Source organism: Monodon monoceros, unplaced genomic scaffold (assembly GCF_005190385.1).
Source record: "Monodon monoceros isolate NGI ecotype Baffin Bay Population unplaced genomic scaffold, NGI_Narwhal_1 Super_Scaffold_11, whole genome shotgun sequence".
Taxonomy (NCBI): Eukaryota; Metazoa; Chordata; class Mammalia; order Artiodactyla; family Monodontidae; genus Monodon; species Monodon monoceros.
The window spans coordinates 72,121,307-72,139,208 of NW_021703767.1; the positions used below are offsets into that span (position 1 = coordinate 72,121,307).

Consider the following 17,902-nt stretch of genomic DNA (forward strand, 5'->3'; position numbering starts at 1 on the left):
AAACCCTTGTCAGTTGCGTCATTTGCAAATATTTTCTCCCATCTGTAGGTTGTCTTTGTGTTTTGTTTATGGTTTCCTTTACTGTGCAAAAGCTTTTAAATTTAATTAGGTCCCATTTGTTTATTTTTGCTTTTATTTTCATTACTCTAGGAGGTGGATCCAAAAGATACTACTGCAATTTATGTGAAAGAGTGTTCTGCCTATGTTTTCCTCTAAGAGTTCTATAGTACCTGGTCTTACATTGAGGTCTTAATCCATTTTGAGTGTATTTTTGTGTATTGTGTTTGAGAATGTTCTAATTTCATTCTTTTACATGTAGCTGTCCAGTTTTCCCAGCACCACTTATTGAAGAGACTGTATAATCCCTGCTTTTGAATTGCTTGAAGTCTTGGGCAGGAACACACTTAAAATAATAATTAATGATGCACAGTTGTAATTCATTGCCAAAGAATGGTCTGATATGTTAATATAATTAGAAAAATATGAGATGAAGCGTTGTTAGTAAACTTGGATTCTGGTCTTAGTTCTGTTAATAATTAGATTTGTGTGACTTCAGGCAAACTGCTTACATTTTGGTGAGTCAGATTCTTCACAAATAAAATAAGGAAGATGGACCAAATGAATTCCATTCCAACTTCAATACGCTCTGGATTTATATATTCCTGTGTAACTTGCATTCAGAGGATGTGAGGGGTCTTTTTGAACAGGGACAGACAGGCATGACCTTACATAGGAAATAATTTTTACTGAGCATTTGGTTGGGTAGAGAAAAGGATAAAGAAAATTTAAGAATGGAGAAATGTATACCCAAAGATGATTAGGCCAGGAGAGTCTTTGGTATATTGGGGAACATGAAGTATAGTATTTATGTGCACTCATGTGAGATCAGATTGATTTGGTAGGAAATGGCCCTAAATGGCAGTACCTGCTGAGGAACGTATAGCCAGGGAGAGTGTTATCATGTGTTATTTTTAGTCAACCAATTTTAACTTCTTTCTCTAAACAAAAGCTGAATGTATAGAGACTCTTTGGGAAGCTAGTTAGGGCTTCTTCTAACCTCTTCCTCTGAATAGCAGCTGAAGACAGATTCATTAGAGAAATCATGAGATGAAGGGATCAAGTCCTCAGCTTAGCTAGTGGCAGAGTCATCAATGTTTTATCAAGGGTCATGCTTTTATTTACTACCATCTAATCACTTATGAGGCATATTACTTAGAATTATTGCTGTAATATTTGTCGTTTTGAGTAATCTCATTAGGGACATCTGTGACCTATAAAATTTAGATTTTGTTTAGACATGTGTTGCCTAATAGGGTACGTCGTGTTAATTGGGATTTCCTTGAGACATAGCTGGTTTAACTTTATAATGTAGATAAAGAAGAAAGTTCTGAAACAAATAACGTATTAGTTCCTCTTTAGTTTTATTGGACTGAATTTGTGCAGAAAACTTTAAAAATTACTGCACAGTATATTAAAATAAAGCAGTAAAGAAAAATTTTTGAATAACCAGAGTATAAGGAAAGGCTGTGTTCTGAAAGTTGCCTTGTTAGTGTTGTTTGCTTTAGAATTTGGTGGTGGTATTTTTCATATAAATGACAGTCTCTCTGGCTGACATCTTTCTGGGTTTTGTTACAAAAAACACTGTAGTAATTATTATGACATATGTATAGATTTTTAACCATTTTCAAGATTTGATTAGGTTTTTGTGCCCCAGCTTGGAAATCTAGCCATTGATTACCTTTTACCTTTTCCTATGTCAAAAATGTGTTCTGTAGAGTATAGGAGGAAATAAATATGGGTCTTCTGCTGCCTAGTAGCACATCAGAAAGAATTGGGACTATGAGGGTGAAGTGTGGAGCTGGGGTAAACTCTAAAGCAGCAGTTCTCAAAGAGTGGTCTGTGGTACCCTTGGGGTCTGTGAGTCAAAACCTATTTTTCATAATAATATTAAGGTGTTCTTTGCCTTTTTACACTGTGTTGACATTTGCATTGATGATGCAAAAGCAGTGGTGGGTAAAACTGACTGTACTTTAATACAGCTCATTCAAGGCAATAGCTATGTGCTTGTAGTTTTTTTTTAAAAGCCAGTTTCACTTAAGAATGTACTTGAAACAATAAAATTACTAATCTTATTATATCTCTACTTTTGAGTTTACTTTTAAAGTATTTTGTATAGCAAAATGGGAAGTACTCATAAGGTACTTATGAAGTATGAAATTGTTGTCTTACAGAAAACCACTTATATGATTGAGCTTAAAAAGGCCCCATTTCCTGGAACACTATTTTTATTTGAAAGAACGACTGGCCCACTGAACAACTCTGGTTGTTCAGACTTAGGTATTTGGCAGACATTTTCTCGAAAATGAATGAAGTGACAGAATTTGTTGTTAATTGATAAAATTTCAAATGAAAATTAGAGTTTTAGAAAACTTGTATTCACTTTCTTGAGTGTGACAGGTTCCCAATACCTAGACTTTTCTGATGAGATCAGTGGTGATATTAATGAATGTGATTTTATTTTTATTGTATAATGAAGTGTCAGCATTGGAATATCTTAGTAATTGAGTGAGCCAATACTTTCCAGATAATCAATTCATGACATTACAAAATTCATTCATGGGTAAAAGATCCATTCAAAGTGCAAGAGAATTCAATGGCTTTAATGTAACAGTACAAAAAATTTATTGCTGTGGTTTCAGAGTCCATAGCTAACCTTATGAAGGTTGAGTTTGGTGTAGTATCAAAGAAGAATATCCACAATTATCTGAAAGCTATTAAAATACTCCCTTTTCCAGCTACATATCTGTGTAAGACCAGATTTTCTTCATATACTTCAACCAAAACCTAACACAATAAATTGAATACAGAAGCAGATATGAGAATCCAACTGTCTTCTACTAAGCCAGACATTTAAAAGATTTGCAGAAAAGTAAACTAATGCCACTCTTGTCACTATATTCTGTTTTGGCAAATTTTATTTTTCATAAAAATGTTATTTATGAATAACGTAATGTAAGGGGTTTAATGAAGTAAATACTTTAAGTAGCTCATTTTAATTTCTTATAGTGAATATAGATAGAATGCACATAAACAAAAATTGAGATGCTCAGTAATTTTAAGAGTGTGAAGTGGTCTTGAGGCCAAAATGTTTTGAGAACTGCTGCTTTGAAGAAACAAAGTGGCTTTTAATATGCATGTGTTGAGAACAAATGTTGATAAAGGGCATAACCTAACTTAAATATGTATGTGCTGGTCTTTCCCAGTAGATTATGAACTCTTGGAGAAGAATTAAGTCCTCTTTTCTTTCTCCAACTTCTAGCATAGAATCTTATAAATAATAATATCATGATAGTAATAGTAGCAGCCTTCAGTTATTAACTCAATCTTTATGAGGTAAATATTATTAATTCCTATTTTAAATTGAGATGTAATTCACATAGCTGAAATTTACCATTTTAAAGTGTACAGTTCAGTGGTTTTAATATATTCACAAGGTTGTGCAACTGTTACCAATGTCTAATTCCAGAATATTTTCATTCCCCCAAAGTCACGTCCCATTCCCCTCACTGTCTAGCAACCACTAATCTACTCTCTGTCTCTGTGGATTTGCCTGTTCTAGACATTTCATGTAAGTGGAATCTTATAATTTGTGGTCTTTTTGTGTCAGGCTTTTTTCACTTACGTTTTCAAGGTTTATTTCATGTTGTAGCATGTATCAGTACTTGACTCCTTTTTGTGGCCAAACAGTATTCCATTGTATAGATATGACATATTTTGTCCATCTGTTGATATTTTGGTTGTTTTCCTCTTTCGGCTATCACGAATAATGCTGCTGTGAACATTCATATGCAAGTTTTTGTACGGACATGTGTTTTCAACTCTCTTAGGCATATACTGGAAGTGAAGTTGCTAGGTCGTATGGTAGGTTACTCTAACTTTTTGAGGAATTTATTCCTTTTTTAATAGAGTTCTTTTTTTTTTTTTTTTTTTTTTGTTTTTGTGGTACGCGGGCTTCTCACTGTTGTGGCCTCTCCCGTTGCGGAGCACAGGCTCCGGACTCACAGGCTCAGCGGCTATGGCTCACGGGCCCAGCCGCTCCACGGCATGTGGGATCTTTCTGGACTGGGGCACGAACCCGTGTCCCCTGCAGTGGCAGGTGGACTCTCAACCACTGCGCCACCAGGGAAGCCCCTAGGGTTCTTATTTTTGAATAATTTTAGACTTACAGAGAAGTTACAAAGATAGTAGATTTCCTGTATAACTATCACCCATCTTCCCCTAATATTAACATTACATAAACCATAAAATGTATCTCAAAGCAAAGACGCCAACACTAGTACATTATTATTAACTAAATTCTAGATTTTATTTGGATTTCACCTGTTTTTCCACCAGTGTCTTCTTTTCAATTCCAGGATACCACATTGTCATGTCTCCTTAGCCTCCTCTGTTCTATAATAATTTCTCAATCCGTCTTTGTTTTTCATGTCCTTGACGGTTTTGAGAAGTGTTGGTCAGGAATTTTGTAGGATGTCCCTCAGTTTGGGTTTATCTGGTTTTTTCCCCCCATGACTAGATATGGGTTTGGGGAAGAATACCACAGAGGTGGATTTTGCTCCTCAACACATTACGTCAGGAGATTAATGATGTCATTGTGACTTATCACTAGTGATGTTAACCTTGATCACTTGGTTAATGCCAGATTTTTCCATTGTGGTGTTATTTTCCCCTTTCCATACTCTTTTCTTTGGAAATGAGTCACGAAGTCTAGCCTACAATCAAATGGGGAGGGAAGTTAAGTTCCAACTCCTAGAAGGGAATGTATCTACATATATATTATTTGGAATTCTTTTGTAAGGAAGATTTGTCCCCCTGCCCCATTTTATTTATTCAGTTTTTTTGTATCGATATGAATTATGTATATTTATTTTATACTTTGGATTATATACTACTTTATTAATTTTATTGCTCAAATCATTCCAGTATTGGCTTTTGGGAACTCTTTCCTGTGTCCTTTTGACATGCTCTCATCCTTTATAAGTACTTCCTTATCTTCTGACACTATAAGACACTATAGACTCATCTTGTATTTTCCCTGTCCAGGCCTAGAACCAGCCATTTCTCTAAGAAACTCTGAGGCACAGTTTAGTCCTGAGGTCACACACTTAAGTAAATGATGGAACTAGGATTCCAACCAAAGCAATCTGATTCCACAACCCAGTACTGGACAACATGCAGCTGAAGGTGCATTGCCAATTTCCAGTTATGTTCCATTTATGAGCCAGCCTTAAGGATAGAATTTGTAGTCAGTTTACATTAAATAATTATTGTGCCCTGTTTTATATTGATCTTTTTTTAACCACAGCTATGCTGATTATAATCAAGTTTAAAAATTACATATTAAAAAAAATTACTTATTAATCACAGATAACCACTGTTAATGTTTTGGTGCATTTCCTTCTGTAAATGCATGCAAATGTATTTTGGAATTTTGTTACCCTGATTTTTAAATGGGAGCAATTCACAGTGTAATCAAAATCTAAATGTGTAGTTTCTATATTGTAACTGGTGATTAAGATAAAAGTGAGCTACTCTAGGGTTCATCTGTTTTGCCTTAATGTTTGGTCACATAAAAGCTAAATATCTGTCTTGATTTTATCAATTCATCAAGTAATCCACATGATGTGACCAGCTGGTTTGGAAGAATCATCTGACTGTATGTTGTTCACACCACCTTCTTAGATCCCACCCCCATTTCTTCCTTTGAGCACCAGTAGTTTAATTTCACTTCAGGCAGTCTTTCTCATACACAGTTATAGATCTTTTCTTTCTCTCTTCTCCAGCTCGTTACCTCCAGAAATGTTTATTTTTCCCTTTACCTTCTTTCATTCTTCCTCTTGTAAGCTGAAAAATAACTGTCATATGACATATAAATTATACAGTAGTGCTTTGACATACCTCTATCAAGGGAAACAAAAGCTGTAAGATTTGGCGTGGAATTAGGTATAATTCTTCATCCCTCAGTTTTTTTCAAATTATACCTACTGTTCTTCAGGTACTAGCATTCAGACTAAATAAAAATCTTTTAAATTATTATTAATTTTATCTAAAAACAGTTGCATTCTTTTCATTGTACATATACAAAATTTTGTTCACTTACATGTATTAAATAATGTTACAATCAAATCAGGATCTAATTATCAATCAAAATCTTGTTTAGTGAGGTATTATTTCCTAACATACATACTTTTGTATCAGAGCTCATCTATAAGTTAGGCATCCCCTCTCCTTCACTGCTGATTTTAAATGTGTGTAATCTACTTTGTTTTAAAGACATAAAATAGATGTGTATACATATATGTAAACAAGGTTGACATTTCTGCTGAATTAGCCATGTGGATAAGGAGGGTAACTTGACGGCCTGGACAGGGCATCACGGGATGACAGAACCTTGGGATTTGGCCAAACTCTGGATTTACTTTTGTCAGTGTTCCCAGACTTGAAGGGACTAACATATGTAGTTAGATGGTCAGATTTTTAGAGAAACCAAATATTGTATCAGTGGCACGTTCCTATCCTTTACAAAAGTTTATATTGAGGTTAAGTTGTAATGACGAAGCTAGCAAGCATGGAATCAGTTTGGAGGCTATTGGTTGATATTTTTAGTAGCAAGCATCCTATCTCTGCTCTAGAAGTAGACCTATCAGAGACATAAATCCTATTATTGGCTGGTCAGGACATAGTCTTCCTCTTCAAATTATTATTTTTTTAAGACTCTATGTTGTCTGTTCATTGGAACATTTACTCTTAGAACCAGTTGAACAGGTGATATACTCTGATATGTTAGTGTCATCTTGCTTCCCCCAAATTATCATAGTCCTCTTAATGGGATATGACTTTTCAAAGGTTCCCTTAGCTAGCCATTTACCAACTTTGTTAGGGGAGATTGCCTATATTGCAACTAATTTCATCTCTTAAGTTTTACAGCTTTAAATGGGTAACATTTTCTAATTTGAAGTTGGGGAGGTAATTAATACTGTTTTGTGCCTGTCCATACTATTTTTTACCTTGTTGTTAACTGTATGTTTTTGCCTTTCTGTTTCAGGCCATATCATAATTCTGAATCATGTCTGATAACGGAGAACTGGAAGACAAGCCTCCAGCACCCCCTGTGCGAATGAGCAGTACCATTTTTAGCACTGGAGGCAAAGACCCTTTGTCAGCCAATCACAGTTTAAAACCTTTGCCCTCTGTTCCAGAGGAAAAAAAGCCCAGGAATAAAATCATCTCTATATTCTCAAGCACAGAGAAAGGTAAATAGCTACTGTGATTTCAAGAGTCACAGCTATTATTTTATGTTATTGGTTTTGATATCTTTTTAATTAAAGTATAATAAGCTGATATCTTTTATGGTGAGAACAGTAAACATACAATTGATGGTGGTATATAGGCAGTATTAGAAAGGCTAGTTTGGAAGTTCCCTGGTGGTCCAGTGGTTAGGACTCTGTGCTTTCACTGCTGAGGGTGCGCATTCAATCCCTGGCGGGAACTAAGATCCCGCAAGCCACGCGGTGCAGCCAAAAAAAGAAAAAAATAGGAAGGCTAGTTTATTTTAAACTGTAATGGAAAAGAATAAAACGAAAGTTGTTGCTCATTCTATTTGTTTCGTCCAGTGAATTTCTGTACTCCCCTCCTTCATTTTCTAAGGCTTGGGCCACAGTTCATGGCTTCCTAACATTAATGAGACTCGTGATATTTGAGAAAGACTTGCCATTAGAAGAATGGAAATATAAAGTCTACAGTCTCCTGTCTGAAATCTCAGGAGCCAACTGTGGCTTGGAATTAAGAGTTTTTCTGACTTTCGAGTAGTAGTAATGCTCTCTTTTTATCATGTATTCTGTAATACCCTCAGATTCATCTGAGGCAACACTCAGTACTCAACACATAAATGGATCTTCCATAAACAAGAGTCTAGTCCAGTGTTACTCATCCTCAGTAAGATAGACATTTGGGGGCCAAATAATGCCTTGTTGCAGGGACCTGTCTTGTGCACTGTAGGATGTTAAGCACCATTTCTAGCTTTTACCTGCTAGATGTTAGTAAGTAGCACCTCCTACCCAGTTGTGACAACTGAAAATGTCTCCAGACATTGCCAGATTCGCCTGTGGGGCAAAATTGCCTCCAGTTAAGAACCACTGGTCTAGTCACACAAAGTAGAATAAAGACTATAAATAGTCTCACGTAAGTTGAATTCACCAAATTTGTTTTGGTGCCAAACCTAAAGAAAGAACTTTTGGTTTTCAGAGCTTTATGGATTTTAGAATTGAATAAGGGATTATGGACTGTAATGGATTTTAGAATAAAAGTTAGGGATTAGTTTGTTTTATTAAGCATGACAGTATGGCTCTGACAGCTAGTAATAGATATAAGTAGAGGTAAAGATATTTTTCCACTTATATATGTCTAAGTTTACATGGAGAGGTAAACCCTAGTGGAAGAAAACAGTGCTTTGTATATAATAATAAATACACATTTAATTTGAGAGTTGAAAATATATAATCAATGAAAATTTGAATGAGGTAATATAGTTAATATTAATAGAGAATCAAGTCTTAGAGAATTTAGATATGCCAGCAGGATATTGAGCAGTTGAAAAACTGTTCATTTTAGTGTATATCTCTTATTTCTAATTTTCCTCTTATTTTTAAGATTTCATATGAGGTTGTAACTGAAAAGCCTCATGAAAATATGTTTTTTAAGTTTATTTAACAGAAGTGGTAGCATGTGTATTTGACATATTTGAGAATGAAAAGTGCATCTACTTAGACTGGATTAAATAAAAGATAAAGGGGGAAATCAGGAAATGAACCAAAAAATACGCGTGGGAAGAAGGCAGAAAAAGTGGATGTGTTGGAGAGCACTAAATTGTAATCTTCCGTAGTTGTAAATCAGTGTATTTAAAGTAAGAAAACCTAAAAATGGCAGTGTAAACACAGTATTTATAATTGCGGAGGTTAGAAAAAAATTTATGGTGGTTAGTGCCAGAAGAAATTGATCAAAGGGTTGATATTACTTGCCTATGGAGAGTAGAATGCAAAACTGGGGTAGGAGAATGCTCAAGATAGGATAACAGCATGTACTTGGGGACAGCCTTGGAAAGGGGAAGAGAAGAGCACTAACTGAAGGAGAAAGTGTGGATAGTCCCGCACTTTGGGTAAATGGTAGGGTGGTGGGGTTTGTGAGCAAATTGAACACACATTTACATAAATGTAGCAGAGCATGCCTATCTCTCTGATCATACTGAGAATCTTCCAGTTTTACCCTCCTTCATTAACTCCCCTTTCTTTTCTTTTCTCCTAGAAATATTAATACTTACCAGTGGTAACTAATTCAAGGTCCCCCGCTAACAAAGGGAGGGTGAGGGTACCTGGGGGTCCTAGGGAAGGCTCTGATTGCCTTCAGGTTTATCAGCTTTTGAGGTCTGTAATTAACATCCATTAAATTTTTTTTGGTGATTTCTGAAGTCTTTTGTTTTCTTGTGCTTATTATATTCAAGATTTAATAACTTTTTAGTGCTAATCTTAAAACTTTACAAGCTCTTTAAAAAAAAAAAGCTTTGCATTTCTTATCCAATTCCTTTTTTTCTTTCTCTAAAAAATAGAAAATGTCAAACTATACAAAGTGTAACAGTCTAATGAACCTTGTAACCCAGCTTCAACAATTATCATTCTTTCTCCACTTACTTTTTTGGTTAAAATTACATATATTGAAATGCATGAAAATTAACTACGGTTTTGACAAATGGACAGACCTGTGTAAGCCATAATCATTATCCCCCTATCATATTATGCACCACTTCCGTCTCCCTGGAAGACTCTTTCACATTGTGTCCCAAACAGTCTACTCCTCCCCGACCTTTGGGAAACTTCTGTCTGATTTTTCACCTTTGATCAGTTCAGCCTGTTTTAGAACTTTACATAAATAGAATTTTGCTTTAAGTTTTTAGTTTTGTGGTGACATCATCCACAAAAGAGTATAATATACATAATGTATATATTTTAATCAACACCCTTGTACCCACCACCCAACATAGAATTTTACCAGTATGCCCTGAAGTCCCCATCGGCCACACCCCATCCTACTCCTCCTCTTCCTCCTTCTCCTCCCCCGACAATATCTACCATCCTGAATTTTGCATTTTTTATTTCTTGCTTTTTATTATAATCTTATGACATAATATCCCCAAATAATATATGGTTTGGGTTTGCCTATTTGGGAACATTTTATAAATGGAATCATACTACAGTATATGCGTATTTTCAGGATGTATATTTTCACTCAACCTCATGTTTTTGAGATTTATGTTGATATATATAGCTGTAGTTCTTTTTTACCGCTAATGTTGATATATGTAGCTGTAGTACATTTTCATTGCTGTACACTAGTACACTGTATAAATAGATGGCAGTTTATTTACCTGGTCTCCTATCTATAGACCTTTGGATTATTTTCATGAACAACGCTGCTATGGGTACTTTTGAACATATCTCTCGGTGGACATGTGGAAATATTTTTCTAGGGCAGTGCTTTTCAGACATCAGGTCGTTTTGATTCTAATTGCTTATTAGAATCTCTTGGGAAGCTTAATTAAATAAATCTGTGTCCAAGCTCCATTGCAGGCCAATTGAATCAGTCTTCAGGAGCTTACCTGGGCATCAGTTTTGGTTTTGCTTTTAATTTTTTTAATACCTCAGGGGATTCTAATGTGCATCTAATATTAAGAACCACTGCAATAGTGAGTTATGAAATCTATATAGTGGGTGACACTAAATGAAATGGAGTATAGAGTTATTGCACACAGTATAAATAGAGTTATTGCAAAAGTTTCATGAAACTTTTGTTTCAATTGTGTGTGTGTCAGGATGTAAAATGTATTGATGTGGGTCCTGGCCAAAGATTAAAAGGTTGCTCTCAGGTATATACTTAGTAGTAAAATTGCTGGGCTTACAGGGTATTCCCATGTTTGACTTGACTAGGTTTATCAAATTACTTTCTAAAGTTTTTTTTTTTTTAATGTTCATTCTCACCCACAGAACACAAATGTTCTATTGCTGAACATCCTTGCCAATTCTTGTATTATGGGATTTTAATTTTTGCCAATTTGAGAGGTGTGAAATGGTATCTCATTGTGGTTTTAATTTGGATTTCCCTGATGACTTGGGAAATTGTCTTTCCATATATTAATTTACTATTCATTTGTGTTTTCTGTGACATACCTGTTTTTTAGTCCAGTTTTCTGTTGAGTTCTTTTTCCTTAAACATTCCTTATAGTCTATATACTAATCCTTTGTCAGCTGTGTGTTATTAAATATAGATTTCCAGGTTGCAGTATGCCTTTTCACCCTTTCAGTGGTATCTTTTGATGAATAGAAGTTATTAATTTTGGTGTAGTTGAATTGATCAGTTCCTTTCCTTTATGTAAAGTTTGAGCTTTTTGTGTTTTAAGAAATTTTTGCCAAACTAGAGGTGATATTTTCTTAGGTTTTTCTAAATGTTTTATAATTTGGCTTTTACAATTTAAACCTTTGAACTATCTGGATTTGGTTTTTGTGTACTTGTAAAGAGAGATTCATTTTCACTTTTTTTTTTAAGCCAGTGTCCCAGACCATTTATTGAAACTTTTATCATTTCTCCACTAACCTACAGTATTAGCCATTATCCGTCAGGTTTCCATGTATGCCAGGATCTGTTTCTGTGTTTTCCGTTTTATTGCATTGGCTCATTTCTCTGTACCTACACTAATACCAGACTGCCTTAATTGTTATAGCTTATAATTCTTAATACTGATAGAGCAAATCTGGTACCATGTGGTTCTTCAGGATCTTTTGACCCTTTGCTCTTCTGTATAAATTTTGGACTTTGCTTATCATGTACTTTTTAAAAAAACCTGTTGATGTTTTGATTAGAATTGCCTTGAATTTGTAGGGCAAGTTGGGGAGAATTGCATTCAGCTTTGTAGTTGAGAGTAGAACATCTGCAGAGTCTCTGTGTCGTCTACTTGGAGGGAGATATTTAGGAGTGCATAATTTTCACTTAGACTGAGAGAGAAAAAGATGTTTGGAGGGTGGGGTGCTCTTTGATTCCTCCTATTCCTGGGGCTCTACTCCCTTTCCAACCCAACCTCCCACACTTACAGTTCCTTTCTGGGAGCTAACACCTCTGACAGGGCCTGAACCTTGAGGGTTAGGAATCAGGGTTAGGAATGTGAATGTGTATGCACGTTCATGCTTGTATGAATACAGAAATCCATCTGCAATTTCATTCTCCTTTCTACATCCTGAGCTGCTGTTTCTCTCTCTAGTTTTATCCTAATTGCTTTTCATCTTTGGGCATTCCTCATAGATTTTGTTCCACGGTGAATAAAGAGGTTTGGTGTAGAAGGGGAGAGCCACAATATGTGCTTGGTCTATCACCTTTAAACAGAAGGATAAAAGGGGAAAAATTGTATTTTTATTTTAAAAAATTACAGTGACCCTAAGATCTTTGCCAACTCTAATGTAAAGCCTCATCTAGAGATACTAATTTTGTTCTCAAATTTACATCCCTTATTGCTGTCCTTATTACTAAACAGACAGCTAATATTTGCATTTAAAAAAAAGACTCTAGAGTATCTTCAGTTATTCATTATTGGTTTTCATGTCACTGCAAAAATTAAGAAAATTAGAAATTGTACCTTTTATAACAACTTGCCTGAATAAATCTTTTTAATATCCCTGCTAATTATGTATCTTTTGCACTCTGTGAGTCATCAGAGATTCCATGATCAGCAAGGCAGATGATATCCCTGCCCTCATGCACTAATAAAAGACTGCAACGTATCATTACAAACTGTGAAAAGTGATAATAGGGATAGAGTAAGATGTCTGTAATATCTGGGAAGGCTTCCTAAAGAAGGGCTATTAGAGCTGAAGACTGAAGGATGAGTAAGTGAAAATAGGAGGGTTTTGACAGTTAAAAAGTATGTTCTGTGCCTAGAAAAGAGTTTCAGTGGCCCAGGTACGGGGGGGATCATAGCACATTCGTGGAGCTGAGTATGGTCAAGTGTGGTGTGAAGGCAGAGAAGAAGAGAGAATAATAGCATGATGTATGTAGGAAACTACAGGTAGCAGAAGAGGCTAAAGAGGTAGGCAGGGAGTAGTTCATAAAGGGCCCTTGTATTCCATGCTACAGAGCTCAGATTTTATCCTGTTTCCTGGGGAACCATTACAGGATTTTAAACAGTGGGAAGACCTGGTCACATTTCTGTCTTAAAGAGGCGAGACTAGTAGCTGTCTAGAAAACAGGTTTTGTTGGAGGTCTAAGACTGAAGTCAGAAACTAGTTAGGAGGATTTTGCAGTAGTCCAGGTGAGAAATGGGCTTAACAAGTATAGTAGTTTTGATAACGAAAAACGAAAATGTCAGTGAGCCATTGTCTTGGCTTATTTTTAAAAGCTCTATTCAGTTAGCTAGTGTTGAATGGTGTGTATTTATAAACTAAAGCAATTTTTGTATCTAATTATTCAACCTATATGCACCTTCACCTCTAGTTGGTTATGAAGATGACTTAGAACTGTAAATATTCTTTCTGGTCTCAAAATCGAGTTCTAAGATTAATAATAGTAGTCCATACTCCACTATTTCCTAGAGAGTACCCTTCTGTGTGATGGAACAAGTTTAGGTCACCAGTTGGAAGCTGTTTTGGGTCAAAAGAACAAAGTAATCAGTAATCACTGATTCTGTTAAACAGAAAAGTCTTCCTTTTAAAGAAATGGGGGCTTTTTTAGCCTTAGACTCTAGCTCAAATGTAGCCTAAGTAGTGGTGGCTTTTAAGGATATGGTAGTGGCATATTTAGGATTCTTTCAAGTACCTTTTGTGCAGCACATCACTCAGGGTACCCACCTCTTAGCTGAAGGTTGCTGCCTGACTGCTTGTTTTATTGTCTCATGGAGTTGAAAAATGATGCTAAGAATCCTTTTTTCCCCCAGTCCACTAAAAAGTTGTGCATTTTTATTAAAAGAAGTTTCTTTCCCTGTTCCATTACTTCCCATCAAGTTGCTGGGTGGACATCCTGTAGGTAGATGATTGTGGGGGTTTTTTTGTTGTTGTTTGTCCATATAGCTCTTGGATTCCAGAGTTATAAAGCAGTGGTTCTGTTTACATAGCAATATCCTTCCAGCACATTGTTTGATTTGAGACATGCCTCAGGATCTTTTTGTTTTAGATACTGTTTTTAATATCCCTTTCCCCTCCTACTAGGACTACTAAAATTCAAGGAGTATTTGTGTGTATGTGTGTTATATAAAAACAAGTGAAATTAAACAGATTTTTAGGGTATTGTGCTTCAAGTTCTGCTTAATCATCTTCACTTCTTTCCTTTAACCCTTTATTCTATACTCCTAACATATATGAAACTTTCTATTAAATATCTGTAAAGTTTTCAAAATTCCCAAGTTGAAAAATATGGCTGGGCCTTAGATACAACAGGAACCGGGAATTCTCCTGCTATATGTCTAGTTTTTCTGCTTTCTGTGTATCTGGTCATATTTCTTTCCTATATCAGACTGATTTTTTTTCTCTGTGTGTTGGGAAATACAGCCCTCAACAGTTCCTGGGCTTTATTTCTTACATTCACTGGTGAGAGACTGATTCTAAGGGTCCTAAGTCTGGCTTAGTTTATGTATTCACCCCTGAACCAATCAAACTGTCTGGGAGTGTGTGGGCAACTGTGCCTGACATGGCTTAAATTAGATGCCTACCTTGGACCAGTAATCTGTAATCAGGGTCATATAAGAAAATGGTGGGCTTCCCTGGTGGCGCAGTGGTTGAGAGTCCGCCTGCCGATGCAGGGGACACGGGTTCGTGCCCCGGTCCGGGAAGATCCCACATGCCGCGGAGCGGCTGGGCCCGTGAGCCATGGCCGGTGAGCCTGTGCGTCCGGAGCCTGTGCTCCGCAATGGGAGAGGCCACAACAGTGAGAGGCCTGCGTACCGCAAAAAAAAAAAAAGAAAGAAAGAAAATGGCATCTTTCCCAACTATGTACATATCAGAAGTGGATACTGAGCAGATTTTATAAAAAGAAGAAACAAATACTTTTATATAGTGCATGAAATTGTATATTTTTCTGTCAGCAGTTCAGAGCCATATAAAGAGTCATCAACTATTAGTTTATAGTTGGTTAATAAATATTTCCTCCTATATGCAGGATACCAAGTTAGAAGTCAAGGGACATAATAGAGAAAGTAGAGGGCATGACTTCAGTTTATTCACAGTCTAATGGAATATGAAAGATTGTTTATGAGAGATGTAAATGTGCATTTCAGTAAAGGTAGCAAAGTTTATATTAGGCTTAACAGTTGCATTTCCCTCTGCTCCTTTCCATGACCAATGCGTGCTGCCCTTCTACCATAGCCTATTAGGAGAATCTAATGGTTAAACATGCCTCTATTTACTCTCCCTCCCCAGACACAACTAAAATAACAGTAAAAAAAGAATTATTTTTTTCTATCACAAGGACAAAGAGAACGGGAGAGGAGACAGTAGTATACAAGAGATTTCAATACATATTTGGAAGAGTGAAGTGGTGGAGAATGGTAACTGACTAAGCAGAACAGAGGAAGACATACCCTAAGTGTTTGCAGAGGGGAATGTTAATGAGAAGTGACCAATTTCCCTTGTAAAAACCTCAGAGGCTCAGGATTTAGAGGTACACAATTTGTGTGTGTGTATGTGTGTGTGGTTGTGTGTAATACATAGGCTGAAAAGGGGGAATTAGTTGAATATCTATATAGGATGTGTTGAAGGCCCTCAGGGCGCCTCCTTTATCCCATAGGCATGCAAATATAACTCCATCCTCTGGGAGAATAAAAGAACAAAAAGATATTTATATTTATTTGAGGAGAATTAAGTCTGAGAGTCTCCTTATTCTTGTAGAGGAGTCAGAAAAAGGTATAGAACCAAAATGAAAAAGGCAGATTCAGTAAAGTTAACATACTGAACTTCTTTCTTCTGTCCTGCTTTTAGAGCACTTGTGCCTTGAGTCAAAGCCCTCAGACAAGAGAATGAACGATTTTTTTCTGGATAAACAGAATGTCCTGGGGAGAAATATTTCAGATACTCCATACCCATCCTTACCTTTAATGAAAAGCCTGACTTATCTCCCAGTTAACTTTTTAATACTTTTCTGTACGAGTAGACAGCAAAGCATCACCAGACATTTGAGAAAAACCCTTAACATAAGAGAGTCCAAAACAACATGGGGCAAAATGTGAATGTAGAAGAAACAGGGAGGGAAAAAAACCCAGCATATACACACACATAAACTATATAATCTTCAAAGAGAGAAGATAAAGTGCATCCATGAAACAGGAAAAGTATTCTCAGAGAAAAAATGATCAGAGAACAATGAGAAATAATTATTGGAATATCAACAGTTAAGATTATCAACACAAACAAAAGATATCAATAGGCAAAGCATTGGAAGATAGTCAAGAAAATTTTCCCAGGTTGTTGAAAGTACAAAGATGGAAAATATGAGAGAAAAGGTAACAGTTATAAGATCAGACCAGGATGGACTTATCTAACTAATAATGACAAAGAAAATAGAAGAAAATAATTAAATAATAGGAAAAAATTTCCAGATCTGAAGAATATGATTTCTAGGTGGAGGCAGCTCACTGAGTGCTCAACACAGTGAAAGAATGAAGACCATATCAAATCACATCATCCTGAAGTTTCATTATACCACAGATAAGACGGCAAAACCTGTTATACTTCCACTCAAGATGGAGTAACAAGGACCAGATTTATCTCCCCATCTAAAAAAACTAAAACACTGGGAAAAAATGTATGAAACAACAGTTTTCAAGACATTGGACATCAAATAGTAAAGGAAAGTGATCCCAAAGAGATGGGAAACAAATGAGTTGAGTCCTATAATTGATGCAGCTTATTGCCTGAAGAGTTTACAGCAATAGGGAGGGACAATTAAGTGGTCTCATAAAGTTGAAAAACAGAACTGGGAATTTGGGGGTGCCAAGGCTCCTAGTTTGTAGTCAGAGTATCAGAGAGTAAACAGCTGAACAGAGAGAGAGAAAAAGAGATCTGCAGAGGGTTCCCTTTGAGTCTTCAGTAGCACATGCGTGTGAGGAAACTACCCAGAACTGGAGGGAAAAAACCACTGGAAATTATAAAAGGGAACAGCCTTTAAAGCTCACACAGGGCCCAGAATATTTCCTGTTCCCACTATTCAGAGTACAAAATATTGGATAGAGGTCTTGCCTCAGTAGCAGGACAGAATTAGCCCTAGATGAAATGCTGCTCTAGCCCTGCCTAACAAAACTTTAAAAATAATACCTAAAAGGATCAACTGTTTCTAAATTTATTTCTCTCCTATATGAGTAGACAGCTAAGAATCACCTATCTGTGTCCCAGAACAAAGTTCACAAATGTTTATAGGAATGCAAAAATATCTGCACCTAACAAGGAAAAAATGTCAGCCTGGTATCCAGTCAATATTTGTAAATAAATATGAGCAAATGAGTAAAATCCATCAATTGGAATCAATACCAGAATAACACAGGTGATAGAATTAGTAGGCATGTACATTAAAATATTTAAATAACTGTATCCTATATGTTGGAGAACCCAAAGGAAGGATTCAGCATATTAAGGAAAAGCAAAGGAAGAGAGAAAAAAGAGCAAATCAAAATTCTAGAGTTGGAAAATACACTGGACAAAACTAACAGTAGACTAGACATTGCAGAGTAAAAGATTAGTGAATTTGAAGACCATGGCAATAGAAAGCATCAAAATAAAACTTGGAGAAAAAAGACTGAAAAAGTGAACAACCATGGGACAACTTC

General features: G+C 36.0%; 1 protein-coding gene across 7 annotated transcripts in view; it reads left to right on the forward strand.

The window, feature by feature from the left end:
• The window catches only part of PAK2 (p21 (RAC1) activated kinase 2), an 87,958-nt gene that overhangs the window by 38,459 nt on the left and 31,597 nt on the right, over positions 1 to 17,902 (forward strand). For 6 of the 7 annotated variants that reach the window (XR_003792274.1, XM_029213778.1, XM_029213779.1 and 3 more), the window contains exon 2: positions 7,106 to 7,313. Coding sequence is in view for 5 of the 7 variants with exons in the window: in XM_029213778.1 (XP_029069611.1) it covers positions 7,127 to 7,313 (187 nt within the window). In the remaining 2 variants the exon portion in view is untranslated. Of the gene's footprint in view, positions 1 to 7,105; positions 7,314 to 15,552; positions 15,745 to 17,902 lie in introns of those variants that run through there. The other variant, XM_029213782.1, reaches the window with a different exon arrangement.